This window comes from Ctenopharyngodon idella, chromosome 2 (assembly GCF_019924925.1).
Source record: "Ctenopharyngodon idella isolate HZGC_01 chromosome 2, HZGC01, whole genome shotgun sequence".
Taxonomy (NCBI): Eukaryota; Metazoa; Chordata; class Actinopteri; order Cypriniformes; family Xenocyprididae; genus Ctenopharyngodon; species Ctenopharyngodon idella.
The window spans coordinates 40,427,186-40,441,178 of record NC_067221.1 but is presented as its reverse complement, the minus strand read 5'-3'; the positions used below and the strand labels follow the sequence as shown (position 1 = coordinate 40,441,178).

Genomic DNA, 13,993 nt, shown 5'->3' with positions numbered 1-13,993 from the left:
AATACAAAAAGCTTGTTCTTGTTTTTGAGCATAAACATCACTGAAATAGATTTATGCTTAAAACAAACAAACAAAAATCCAAAAAAAAGTTTTGGAATCAAGTTTTAATATTTTACACAAAACGGCATTATTGCAGAGCACCTTTGTTCTGATCATTTATGTCATGTTTGTCTTGATTTAATGCCTTTTTAATGCATATTAATACATTATGAAATTTTGAGATTTTATGAGATTTTACAAAATACTAACAGTATGTAAAGTTATGTTGAGGAAACGGGGACAAATCAAAATTATAACATTTATTTATTTACTGGCCAATTAAAAGAATATTCCCAAGAAGACTTGTCAATTAGGTAAAGCAGAAAAATCAAGAAATACCTGTAATATTTCTTAATAAATAAATCAGAATATATACAAAAAGCTTTGTGATTGTTTTAAACATAAACCTCACTAAATTAGATTTATGCTTAAAACAAACAAAAAAACAAGCAAAATCCAATGGAGAAAAAAAATGTTTAAAGAATAAATTACTATAATAAATTAATTCATTTTAATATTTTACACAAAACATCTTTTTTTGCAGAGCAACTTTAGTGTTCATATCGTGTTGTGTTCTGATGATTGACGTCATGCTTGTCTTGATGCTTTTTTTTTTTTTTTTTTTTTGATGCGCTTTAATACGCAAAGAAATGGATTTTAATAGTTTAGGGATTTTACAAAAGACTTAAATAATAAAAAATGTATTTACAGACTAAGTGAAAGAACATTCAGTTAGATAAAGCAAAAAATCAAGTAATACTCACAATATTTCTTAATAAATAAATCAGAATGTTTCTAAATAAATATTAGCAAATAATATTATGCCTAAAAAATCCAATGGAGAGAATTTTTTTAAGTATAAATCTTTTAATTTTTTACACAAAACGCCACGCCATTTTCAGATCATATCGTGTTCTGATCATTTATTTCCTGTTTGTCTTGATTTCATGCTTTTTAAATGCACTTTAATACATTTAAGAAATAGATTTTAAAAGTATTATTGAGGAAACAGGGGCATATCTATAAAATGATTTATTGTCTGAAACATTTCAGTTAGATAAAGAAAAAAAAATCAAGAAATTAATTTAACATTGCTTAATTAATAAATAAATAAATCTGAATGTTTTTAAATAAGTATTAGTCAGCTGTGCGTATTATATTTTATGCTGTTTAATTTATGAAGATAGTATATGACAGGGACATAATGCACTGATCGGTTTGATCTCTGTCACCTTTTCACACCCTGCGGTTCACGGGTTTATAGAGCGCTCAATACACAAACCCACATGTATGAGCTTATTGATTCATGTGCCTCTAGGTTTGATTGCAGTGTGATTTCATGACATAAATCTATCGGTGTGATCGATGATGAATCATAAGCGCCGTTACGCCTTCATTCGATGAAAAGATTAGTGCATTGTTGTTGTTTTCGTCTCATGACTCCATTATGCATGTTTATCATCTTCATTGTTTTCATTTGCAAGCTGCTCCAAGATACATGTTTTAATTCCATTTATGCTACTCAGTGAATATGTTTCTGTGTTTATTGATCTTTCTCCAGCAGGAGAGTGAGGAAGAGGAGATAAAGGAGGGAAATGAGACCACGGGAAACAGCATCAGTCACATGTTGGGCCGGAAGCGGCTGCTCTGGTGGAAAGCGCATCAGAAAACTGAAGAAAGAAATGTGAGGAAACAAAGATGCTAATTTTGAACTTTTACAGTGAACTTTAGAGGTCACAAGAGAAATTTGAATTAAACATGCATATAATTAGGGTCAAGTGACAACAATATTAAATACTAAGTATTCCTTTCCGAGTACATATTTAACAGCAGTTAGTCTAGTTGTCTTAACGGCATAGTTCACCCAAAAATGAAAATTCTGTCATCATTTACTCTCCCTCAAGTTGTTCCAAACCTGTATAAATTTCTTTGTTCTGCTGAACACAAAAGAAGATATTTTAAAGAGTATGGAAAAAGTCAATGGTGCACCACAACTGTTTGGTTACAAACATTTCATTTTTACATACACTTGCATGCAATTAATTTTAGGTGAACTATCCGTTTAACCAAGACAACCTAGGTGAACAAGGTACAAAACAATAACCAATAGATATTATCATCCTTCCCCAGTTGATTGATTACATCAAGAATTTCAAATATTTTTTGTATTACACTTTTCCTGTAATGTTATGTTTAAATATGCAAATTAGGCATTATCTAATTAAATATGCATACATTTGCAGAAGAGAAATCTGAACATTGGAAAAAGCCAGATTCAAAATGCTTGCTTCATTTTGTCAACATATTAGTCAAATGTTTTTACGAAGGGGTTTTTGGATTTTTATCACTCCATAAATCAGAAAATACTGCACAGTAAATTCCCCCGTGTTAAATTAACACTGCTCTGTGTTCATATGGGAACAACCAGCAGGGTACTAAAGTAACACTAAAGCAGTGTTAAGAGTTAATTAGATACTTAAGTGGTTAATTGAGTAATGATTGTTTGATTATTGAAGACACCTGATGATAACGAGCAGAATCACTGAAGGAAAGAGAAACAAAAGAACTAGAACTGACTTCCAGCCACAGCCTTAGATGAAAAGACATTAAATCTCTCTTTTTACAAACCACACTGACTTTATTTCTGTCATTCGTCTACAGTTCGTTTTGAGAATTAACAGAAGTTTAGATGTTGATGTTTTATTGAAAATGTTGATCACCATTATGATGCTCAGTGTTTCATTTAGTTGGGTAATTTGACTTATGACTTTTTATGTCAAATTTGTGGTCTTTGTGACACTGTTTGTTAAAACATAATTTGTTAACAAAGACAACCAGATGATAAAGTTTTAATCATTATAAAAGAAAAATGATTGATTAATCTCATAATTGACCAAAAGTAGTGCACATATCAGACATTCTGAATTTTGATTTTTAAATACATTGTGGGAAAAATGTTTTTAGATACACACAGACATACAGAATCAGCATATGAATCTCAGCAATTGTGACATACTTTATGCTGCAATGCATTCTGGGAGTCATGAGTTTTATACTGTGGTGGCTCCCAGCATGCATTGCGGTATGAAGCATGTCATCAATTGTAGTTCTTGAGTTTCTCTTTCCTTCAGTGATTCTGCTCGTTATCATCAGGTGTCTTCAATAATCAAACAATCATCACTCAATCAATCACTTAAGTACCTAATTAGCTCTAACACTGCTTTGGTGTTACTTCAACACCCTGCTGGTGGTTCCCATGTGAACACTGTGTGGTGATAATTTAACACCGGGGAATTTACTGTGTCAACAGCCAAAAGTTAAATACATTTTCACCATGTTTTAGAAATAAAAATCAGCCAAATGATATATGAACAAACACTTCTGTAAAAACCTTCAGAATATAGATAATAAAACTATGAAGTTTGGTGTATGTAGAGCTGCTGAAAAGATTTCTGACTCATTTGATAAAATGCCTTTAAAAAAATATTTTGAAATCTGCAGGCACAAATAGATAAAGTGCAATACAATAAAAATTTAAAAGTGTATTTTGTATGCTATATTTCCACTACTCTGCAACAACATATTATGAAAAGCCAGTGTTTTTGCATATAGTTTTGCATGTAGTATATAGACCACTATTTTGCATATAGTGTCTTGCCTTAAAAACAGCAGAAAGCGTGTCTGTGTTGTCTTAAACTCTGTTGCTCATGCTCTCTCCCATACCCCGTCAGCATTAAAGGTTCGGTTTGAGTGCTGGTCTCTATCTGTGAATAGTGCCGCTGTACTTTGCTCTGCTCAGCGCTGATGTTAGAGAACAGCATAATGTTATCGACCCTCCTGTGCTCATCAATACATTCACCTTGCCCCGTCTGCTGTCTTTTTCTTTCTCTCTCTTTAGCTCATTTCCACCCTGGACGGGTACAGCACCTCAGAGGTTTGCGCTCAGTGTGGTCTTATGTAACTCTTTGTCTGCAAATTTTAACTGAAGACAAATATAGTGTGATTGATTTGGGCTTTTAGTGGCTTGTGTTTGTGTGTACACTGCTCTTGATGCATGATTCAGTGGGATTTAATGAGAAACTTAATTTCTCTGGGTGAATCTCCAAACCGTAAAATCTAAAGAAAACAAAATATAAAGAAAAACAACACCTCCTACCCCTCCAAGTATTCTTTACTTTTTTTTTTTTTTTTTTCATATTTATATGTATTAGCAATGCATTTTTTCCAGTTTAACAAGTTAAAATATTTCAAAGCACTAATGTGTAATCATATTATAATTAATAAATATATTAATATAATAATAATTATTATTAATATATTTCCCATGAATTGCATAAATTTTTTTTTATTATTAGTTAGTGTTATGAATAGCATTTTAATCAATTATTGTAGGATAAATATTCTGTACTATATATATATATATATATATATATATATATACATATACAGATATAGATATAGAGATAGATAGATGGATAGATAGATAAACAAAATATGAAAACCAATATATTGTACATTCTTGATTTTATGAATATGTAAAGAATGCCAAGAGAGAATTTTTGTACCTGCCAGAAGCACTTCATCTTGCATGCTGTATATTAATTGTGTTTAGACTGTTGTTAGTCATTTTTTTGTGCACATAATGTCTCCTGTCCCTTGTGTAATGATTTCTTGTTGTTATGAAGGTGGTAGTGGTTAACTCCAATGGGACGTCGTTTGACTATGTGTCGGCCGTGCCCATTGAGAACGGACCAGTCAGTCTGGACATATACTCCACTCCTCAGTACAAAGTAGATCAGCCTGTGGAATCTGAAGGTGAGATACAGTAAATACGCAGCCATAAATATCTTCCAACTGAAACACATAATAAAACAACCAAAGGGTATAGTATAGTAGTATATATTATAGTATAGTAGCTAAAACCATAAAAAAAGTTACTTGAAATGAAATAACCGTTAACTGAAATAAAATAAAATATTAAAAAACCTTAAACTTATTTTATTTCAGCTAGTTGCAAGGCAGCATTTCTGACTTTCATTTAGTTTAACTAAAACTGGAGTAAACACGACTTTGTTACCATGTTAACTGATTCAAATCTCCCTGCTGTCTGTAGCTGAGACAAGTTTCTAGTTAAATAATATCTGAGCATTCCACTGAATTTTTCTAAAGTGATCAAATGTAAAGACTGCATTATTTTAATGCTCCACACAGAGAAGACGGATGAGAACACAAATGAGATTGTGGACTTACAGCTGGAGGAGGAAGAGGAGGAGAAGACAGATGAGGAAGAGGAAGAGCAGGGCAAACCACCAGGTGCTCTCGTAAAAGTGTTCAAGTTCATCATGAAGCAGAGCTACATCTGCGCTCTTATTGCTATGATGGTGAGAAGGTCAAACGTTAAAGGAATAGTTCTTTGTTTTTAACTGTTCACAGTAAATTCCCCCGTGTTAAATTACACCACTTTGCGTTCATATGGGAACCACCAGCAGGGTGTTAAAGTAACACCGAAAGCAGTGTTAGAGTTAATTAGATGCTTAAGTGATTAATTGAGTGATGATTGTTCGATTATTGAAGAAATCTGATGATAACAAACAGAATCACTGAAGGAAAGGGAAACAAAAGAACTACAACTGACTTCCAGCCACAGCCTTAGATGAAATCAACTGAAAAGACATTAAATCTCTCTTATTACAAACCAGACAGACTTTATTTCTGTCATTCATCTACAGTTCTTTTTGAGAATTAACAGGTTTAGATGTTGGTTTTATTAAAAATGTTTTATTGCACTGTTAGAAAAACCACAAACTAATATAAAAAGCAAAGAGTCAAACCGATCAACTAAATGAAACACTGATCACCATAACGGTGACCAAAGTTTTTAAAATAAAACATCAACATCTAAATCTTTATTAATTCTCAAAAAGAACTGTAGACAAATGACAGAAATAAAGTCTGTCTGGTTTGTAATAAGAGAGATTTAATGTCTTTTCAGTTGATTTCATCTAAGGCTGTGGCTGGAAGTAGTTCTTGAGTTTCTCTTTCCTTCAGTGATTCTGCTCGTTATCATCAGGTGTCTTTAATAATCAAACAATCATCACTTAATTAATCACTTAAGTATCTAATTTACTCTAACACTGCTTCTGTGTTACTTTAACACCCTGCTGGTGGTTTCTATATGAACATAGAGCGGTGTTAATTTAACACAGGGGAATTTACTGTGTTCCTTTTAAGTAGCCATGTGAATGTGAATTTGAGTTAAATTTGAATGGGAAAAGGTTCGACAAAAAACATTAGTCTAAATAAAATTATGTAACATGGACTCTTAAAAATCTTTTTGTATTTCTAAGGCGTGGAGTATAACGTATGTTAGCTGGCCGACGTTCGTCTTTCTGCTCTGGTCCTGTTCTCTCTGGATGGTGCGAGACAGGAGGAAGTACGCCATGCTGACCTCGCCATTCATGGTGGCCTATGGGAACCTCCTGTTGGTCCTTCAGTATATCTGGTGTTTTGAGCGGTTAAAACCAGTGGCTGGTTTCTTTCTGAAGATGGATATACCCTTCACTGAACTGAGCTCCAAGGTAACAATTATTTTAATCAGGCATCAACAATAAGTGCAGTTTCTGCTATATGGCTTGGCCACTAGAAAAAAAAATTGTTTTAGCAAAAAATACAAATACTACATGTTTTATTCTTAGCAGCTTTTATATGTCAGAAAAATATATGTATTATTTTATAAAAAATATAATGTGCTAAATATAATATAAATAAATAAATATATAGTAGTCAACATTTGAAGTGGATCAAAAAAGTTAATAAAAGTTGTCCAAAGAAGAAGGTTTTAAGACAACTTTGATGAAAGGTTTTGATCCACTTCAAATGTCCACTTCAAATGTTGACTTGATCCACTTCAAATGTTGAATTTGGAATAATTAAGATTTTTTAATGTTTTTTTGGGAAAAAAAGTCTTTAATGCTCACCAAAACTGCATTTATTTGTGCGTTTGATTAAAAAACACTTCCATCCTCAAACTTATGAACATATTTTACATTTTTTATATTTGTTTTATATGAAATATGAAATATGTAAAATAAGTATCAAACAATGAAGTAACAAACAGTTACTACAAACAATTTATCAGGCTTTTTATTTGCAGTAATAGACTGCAATACACTTTATAACTAATACAAACTCATGAGTTATAAATACATAAACACACTTTTAATGTAAAACGTCTCTATACTGTGATGTATTTAGAAATGTCAGCATATTGACAAAATGTAGTTGCTACAGGTTATTTTACTAATGTGTTTTTTCCATTGTGTCTGTTTGTAGATTCTGTGTCAGCTGAGTTTCTGGCTACTGCTCAGACAATCTTTGATGGAGAAACATGCGAAGATGAAAAAGGAAGCAGCGCTTTGTGACGTCAAAGTAGATGAGCAGAAAAAAGGAGGTTCATTAGAATCTATAGCAAGTATGTATAATGTACAAATTAAATTCTGTGATAATCACAGCAGAAAATATTTCTTTGTTATTTAATATCCATGAAGAAATAACTATGCATGTGGGTTTTAGAGGAAGAAAAGGACAAAGAGGAAGAAGAAGGGGACGAGAACGATCTGATGCATGTGGTGGGGAAACTAGTTATGGCTCTGCTGGTGAAATACTGGATCTATATCTGCGGAGGAATGTTCTTCTTCGTCAGCTTTGAGGGGAAGATTGTCATGTACAAGATCGTCTACATGATGATGTTTCTCTCCTGCGTGGCTCTTTACCAGGTGCAGCATTGCTGTCTAACCCCAAAAACCCATAAAGGTTGTTAGGATTTTGACTGGACACACCTGTGTGAAAACATGTCCATGTCATGTGTATATTTATTCACTTATTTCTGGGTGATCTTTTCCTTTAAAAGTCTTTTTATTAATAGTTTGTAATACATACAAAGTTGTTGTATTTTAAAAGCCTATTACATGTTGGCTATAAAATGATGGCTTTTAATTATACTCTAATGTTGAATGACCATAATTAAAGGCTATATATATATATATATATATATATATATATATATATATATATATATATATACAAAAGATGAAGCCTATTTTATTATGAAGGATGACAGAATTTTAATTTTGGGTGAACTTTCCTTTGGAGGTCTTTGACAGGGCAGTTGTGTTCTCCTCAGGTGCATTATGAATGGTGGCGCAGGATCCTGAAGTACTTCTGGATGTCTGTGGTAGTTTACACTATGCTAGTGCTCATCCTAATCTACACCTGTCAGTTTGAGAATGCCATCGCTACCTGGACAGATATGACAGGCATAACAGTGGAGGGGTGAGTTTTGAAGACTCTAGATACATTTGATCTGTTGGTCTTGCCACAAGCCATACTGTTTAAGTCTAAGTGAGCTTCTTCGTTGTCCACACAGGCAGCTTATCTAAGGCAGCATCCTAACTGAAATTAAACCTCTTTTTTTTTAAATAGATGTTAAGTGCAATATATGCATGCAGTGCTCCCTTAGATATGGGCCAAAAAAGTGTTTTAAATAGGATCTATCATGCCCTTTTACAAAGTATTGATTTTGTTTTCGGGCTCTACTAGAACAGGTTTTCATGCTTGAATGTTCAAAAAACACATTATTTTTCACATATTTAACATTGTTGCAGCTCCTCTCTTCTCAGTCTGTCAGTAACGCTCTGTTTAGTTCCGGTCTTTATGAAGCCCCTCCTTCTAAAAAGCACAATGTGCTCTGATTGGTCGGACCAGTGTGTTGTGATTGGTGTAGGCTCGCCCAATTGGCCCAACGATGGTTTCCTATAGGGCAGGGAAGGTTTCTTGCGTGTTCAGTCTTTTCAGTGTGGCAAAGTAGTTTAATTCCAATTAAACTTTTATCTGACTCCATTTTAGTATCACCTCAAATTTAGGTTAGAGTGCCAATTGATTATTGACCATTTATATGATAATTTATCTAGACATTTTATTATTTATTTAATTTTTTACTCTTATTGTACCCGTTCATTCTGTTCTCAGAGTCGCACAGGGTCCTCGCACCGGCCGTTATGCGGGCCCACGTTCACAAACTCGCCAGTCTGATCAATAACCAGAGGTTATGGCTAAAGCAGTTTAACAATGCTGCCCATGCTTGCTATTGTTAAAAGGTACCCATGCAGCCCCATACAATCGCCTATATAACAACTTAGTTAAAGCTCCGACAATAATCAGGGGTTATGACCAGTACTATGAGGTAATGTCACCCCTCAGTAGTAATTTATCTGGCCCCATATAGTTAATAAAAAAACAATATAACAACTTAATTAAAGCAGAGGCAATGACCAGAGGTTATGGCTAGTACATACGTTTGTCTAGCCCCATATAGTGAATTTGATTGCATAACAACTTAGTTAAAGTCAAGCAGTTAGTCAGAAATCTAGAAATCTCGCCAGATGTGCCCCATGCTCCATACTATCCGAGATCTAGTATGTACTTAACCCTGGTCGTGGATTTGCAGTAACAATGGATACATCGTATAATCAAATGTAACAATTTACTAGTCAGGTAAATGTATCATTCTAATTACATAATCAATTAAAAGCTGGTCAATACAAAACATCAAATGCTCAGAAATAGAGTAAAAGATGTACCTGACATCTGGAAAATACATAATGCTGAGTGTCTGGAAGACACTGCGTTACGGGCTGATCTGGCTACAGAATCGCCCCTTAAACCTCCTGAAATATCTCTTTAAATATTCAGACCAAGACAGAAACTTCTTTCAAATGGAAACATGAGTTCACAATGGGTAATTGCATTAATCAGGGTCCCAGACTAGGTAGTTTACACCTTTTTAGGAACAGAAAGCCATTTGCATGAAAGACCCTGTGAAAAGGGAGCACACCCACCACAAAACGCAAAATAATCTCTAAATTCTTAAAACCTTTATTACCTTCTGATTTACTTTTGTGGGAATGAGACCTTTGTACCAGTCGCACTGAGACATTTCAAATGAGACCAAACATGTATAGCGTTGTGTGATAATTGTTCACATTAAGCCATATAGATTTTGGGTGAATTTCAGGTCATTTCAACATGCGAGATGTGAGAGATGGGTGAAGGGAATAAGATGTAAATTGGGACAATACTGAGGTGATTGCGTCTCGGATGGGGATGCTAATTTCGTAAGAGAGATTTCAAATGTTAATTTCCTTTGTTTTCTCAGAGAGTCACCCTCTCTTCCAGTTATTCAGTTACATTGGTCAAGTGCTTTGAGCGTGTTTGGGAAATGTCCCGCCCCTTACCATAACCGCCAGTTTCAACACACTACTAACTAACTCAACCAGGCCCCGCCCCTTTGTTTTGCATATGCCTTGGGCGGGAATTATTTAAATGAGGAATATTGTGACATGTTCGTTCCCGGAAGAAAACTCAAGACTACAATGAAGGCCTTTCAGGGAGTTCAGAAACAGTGTGCACTGTTATAGACAATAACTCCCGCTGGAGGGACTTTGTGCTTTGTAACTTTGCAGAGCTTTTTCATGCTCAAACAGCAACATTACACACTAAAGAAAGATGAACATGTAACATAGCACCCTAGGTCTTCTTTAGGCAGCATTATCTCCCACTCTCTTCTTTCTCTATGCAGACTAAAGGATATCGGCCTGGAGAAGTACTCCGTCGCTGACTTGTTCACCCGTATCTTCATCCCCACGTCCTTCCTGCTGGTGTGCATCCTGCACCTGCATTACTTCCACGAACCTTTCCTGCAGCTCACGGATCTCAAAGCAGTGATCAGCAAAGAGGAGAGCACCATTTACAGGTGAGAGATTATGGCAGGGCGGTTTCTCTGCTCAGATTGAGGTCCTCGCTATTTACAGCTGATGATAACAGGATGTGTCATGTCATTTAGGTGAGGGCATGTATCATAATATCTAAAATCTGCAAAAATCTAAAAAATGCATACCCATCCACATATCAAATGAATAAAATAAGAATATAATAACAATAATGATAATAATAGTAATAATTATTATTAATAATAAAAAAATATGGTTGTTGTGAATAATAATAATAATAATAATTATTATTATTTTTTATAATTCTATGAATAATGATAATAATAATAATATCATTATAATCATGATCTTCATTATAATCATGATAATTATAATTGTTTATTGAACATTATCTCTTGTGGTGCATTTCTTCAATAATTCATTCAAAACAGAAAATTACCGCAATTAATGCAGCATCTGTAGTAGATGTATTTTACTTCTGCTGAAGGTTTGCAGAGTGTTTGTCTTGTTGAACTTCACTTTGTTTCGTCCTCATGCTTTATTTCCTTATTTTTCACTATCTGCTTAATGATGGCTTTTCCTCTGTTGAATCTGCAGCAATATAAACCTTGTGCAGACAAACTCTGCTAATCATCTTACTTCATGTAAATCCACTTCTTATTTTAACCAATCATCTGCTCACATCTTTCCCCTGCCATCCCTCACATCACAGCTATACTAAAGTCAGTGGTCGTATCTATCTGATCGTGGATAGGTGGGTGACTGATTTTCTCTCTCTGGCATTTATGGAAACCACAACGAATGTTCACCTCTCACCTTTTCCCCAGTTTCCCACAATCCTTGATTCTTCTTACCACTCCTGTCTGTCAGTACACTCTTTTCTCACTTGATGTCACTTTTTTTACCGGTCCGCTAGATTCCTGGATAGATAAAAAAATGTATGATGGGTTTTTGTCACTGACTTGATGTCCTGTTTAGAACTTTAATGTTTGCTTTAAATGTTACAAGTCAACATGAAACTGCATTCAAAACCCATTTTATTTCTGTAGTCAGATGTATTTCCAATTAAAGTGAATATTCGCTGACAAAAAAAAAAAAAAAAAAAATTAAAGAACTGTTTATTTTATTTCCATGTAAATAGAGCATTATTTGCTTTTATTGCTGTAATCTTTATTACTGTCATGGGACATTGCCCAAGAATACTCACGAAGACAAATTAACAAAGAGAACAGTCTTTTAATCCATATTACTCAGGGAATACCGAGAAACATGTAGCAACAGTCACTAAACACAATGTTAAGACAGGACATTGAACTCAGTAAACAGAGAACTATAAATAATAAACCAAATGATGAATAATAATAAGCTAATTAATTGACAACAGGTGAACTAAATGAAACTAACGCAGACTAGAAATTAGGCTAAGACAGGAACCAAAAAGCATACTCCTGACAGTACGCCCCCCCTCTGGAAAGGCTCATCCTTGCACCACACAGGGTCCAACAGTGGGTTTTCTGGAGGAGGGCAGGGAACAGAAGAGGGGCAAAACAAAAGTCCATGGGGGAGTGGAGGGTGGGAGGAGCCAGGGGGAAGCCAGATGTATACCCAGACCACAGTCAGCATGCAGTTCCAGGGTGGAGTCATGGGAGGGAGGGGCCATGGTGGAAACTTGGAAGATTTAACCAGGGGTACGAACTCCTGAGACAAAGTCAGCCATGATGGAGACCCAGACGGAGCCGAGGAGACACGGATCCAGGGTGACACCGAAGGTCCGGGGGGCCAAGGCGGAGCTGACAGCTCATTGGAACGAGGCGCAGATGGGGATCCGGAAGACCGCTGCGGAGCCAGTGCGACCAAGGACAATGATGGAGCCAGAGAGAAGGCAGAGGTGCGGCCGGCAACCAGTAATCCTGAGGTGGAACCAGAGTGATGTCTGACCAAGGCAGAGCTGGTGGGATGACAGGCCAGGGTGGAGCTAAGGGAGCATTGAACCAAGGTGGAGCCGATGAGTCGGTGGGCCGAGGTGGAGTCTCGGGCTCTGTGGCTGGAGGCCAAGGCGATGCTGGGGACTGGAAGACCCGAGGGGAATCAGCAGTCCTGCTGGGAAACAGCTGAGGATGTGCTGAGGGGCAGACAGGGACCAGAGGAATAAGGGCTGATTAAATTTTCGGGTTAAATAGAGGAGGTGGGAGAGGGAGACTGGGGTGGGCAATACTAAAATACTGATAAAGGGGGTGTTGGAGATACAGGTAGTACTGGAGATACAGGGATGTTTGGACTGGGTATTGTCAATGAAATAGGGTAATTTTCTGTCATAGCCTCCGTAAACCAGTCTATTAAGTCCTCCTCTAAAAAGTCCCCATAGTCCATATTCACCTTACATGCAATGGCAGGAGTGTGGGTGGGGCATCCATTCATGCCCTCAAACACCATAAGTACTCCTTCGGCGACAGGCATTGTTGCTGACTCACACACCTGGTCAGACATTATATTGGGCTCAGGCTCTGGATTGGATCCCAGCTCAGCAGGGCTCACTGGCTCTTTCTCCACGGCAGGCACAGGTTTCTGTGGTGGAATCAGGCTGTAGCTCCGTCTAGCTGGGTGTTGGCTGACTGGGCACTGGGGTAGGTGAAGAGGTGCTGGTAGGCTCTGCGAGGCCGATGGTGAATGCTGAGTTGTTGTTGTAGCACCCACTCCAAACATGCGACAAAATCTTGTTGAGGACCGCTCCCTGGCAGGTTTGCACAGGACCGCTCACTAAGGCTCGAGATGTAAAACACGCAGAGCGAGCGGTCTGGGTAGTGTGTCAGGTTCACCAGTTCGATGAATTCCCTCTGCTCCAGGCACAATAACTGGACTGCAGGAAGGTCCATGGTGATTGAGGGGGAAAAAAAAGAATGAAAAGAAAATGTTGCAAAATGTCACGTGTCTTCTGTCATGGAACGTTGCCCAAGAATACTCGCAAAGATGAATTAACAAAGAAAACAGTCTTTTAATCCAAATTACTCCATTGAATACAGAGAAACAGGTAGCAACACTCACTAAACTTAACGACATTAAGTACATATACATAATCCAAACGTACTGTAGCTATAAAGAAACACTAGAGATAAGCTTAATTATGTGTTTAAATAAACCTGTCATAATGAATTGGTAAAACCTAACTT

General features: G+C 36.2%; 1 protein-coding gene across 3 annotated transcripts in view; it reads left to right on the top strand.

The window, feature by feature from the left end:
* Positions 1 to 13,993, top strand: part of LOC127523379 (piezo-type mechanosensitive ion channel component 2) — a 102,700-nt gene that overhangs the window by 38,997 nt on the left and 49,710 nt on the right. For 2 of the 3 annotated variants that reach the window (XM_051914029.1, XM_051914011.1), the window contains exons 9-17: positions 1,601 to 1,723; positions 3,938 to 3,973; positions 4,725 to 4,854; positions 5,251 to 5,420; positions 6,387 to 6,617; positions 7,372 to 7,510; positions 7,612 to 7,814; positions 8,222 to 8,370; positions 10,676 to 10,849. In XM_051914029.1, the coding sequence (XP_051769989.1) occupies positions 1,601 to 1,723; positions 3,938 to 3,973; positions 4,725 to 4,854; positions 5,251 to 5,420; positions 6,387 to 6,617; positions 7,372 to 7,510; positions 7,612 to 7,814; positions 8,222 to 8,370; positions 10,676 to 10,849 (1,355 nt within the window). The remainder of the gene's footprint in view (positions 1 to 1,600; positions 1,724 to 3,937; positions 3,974 to 4,724; positions 4,855 to 5,250; positions 5,421 to 6,386; positions 6,618 to 7,371; positions 7,511 to 7,611; positions 7,815 to 8,221; positions 8,371 to 10,675; positions 10,850 to 13,993) is intronic. The other variant, XM_051914020.1, reaches the window with a different exon arrangement.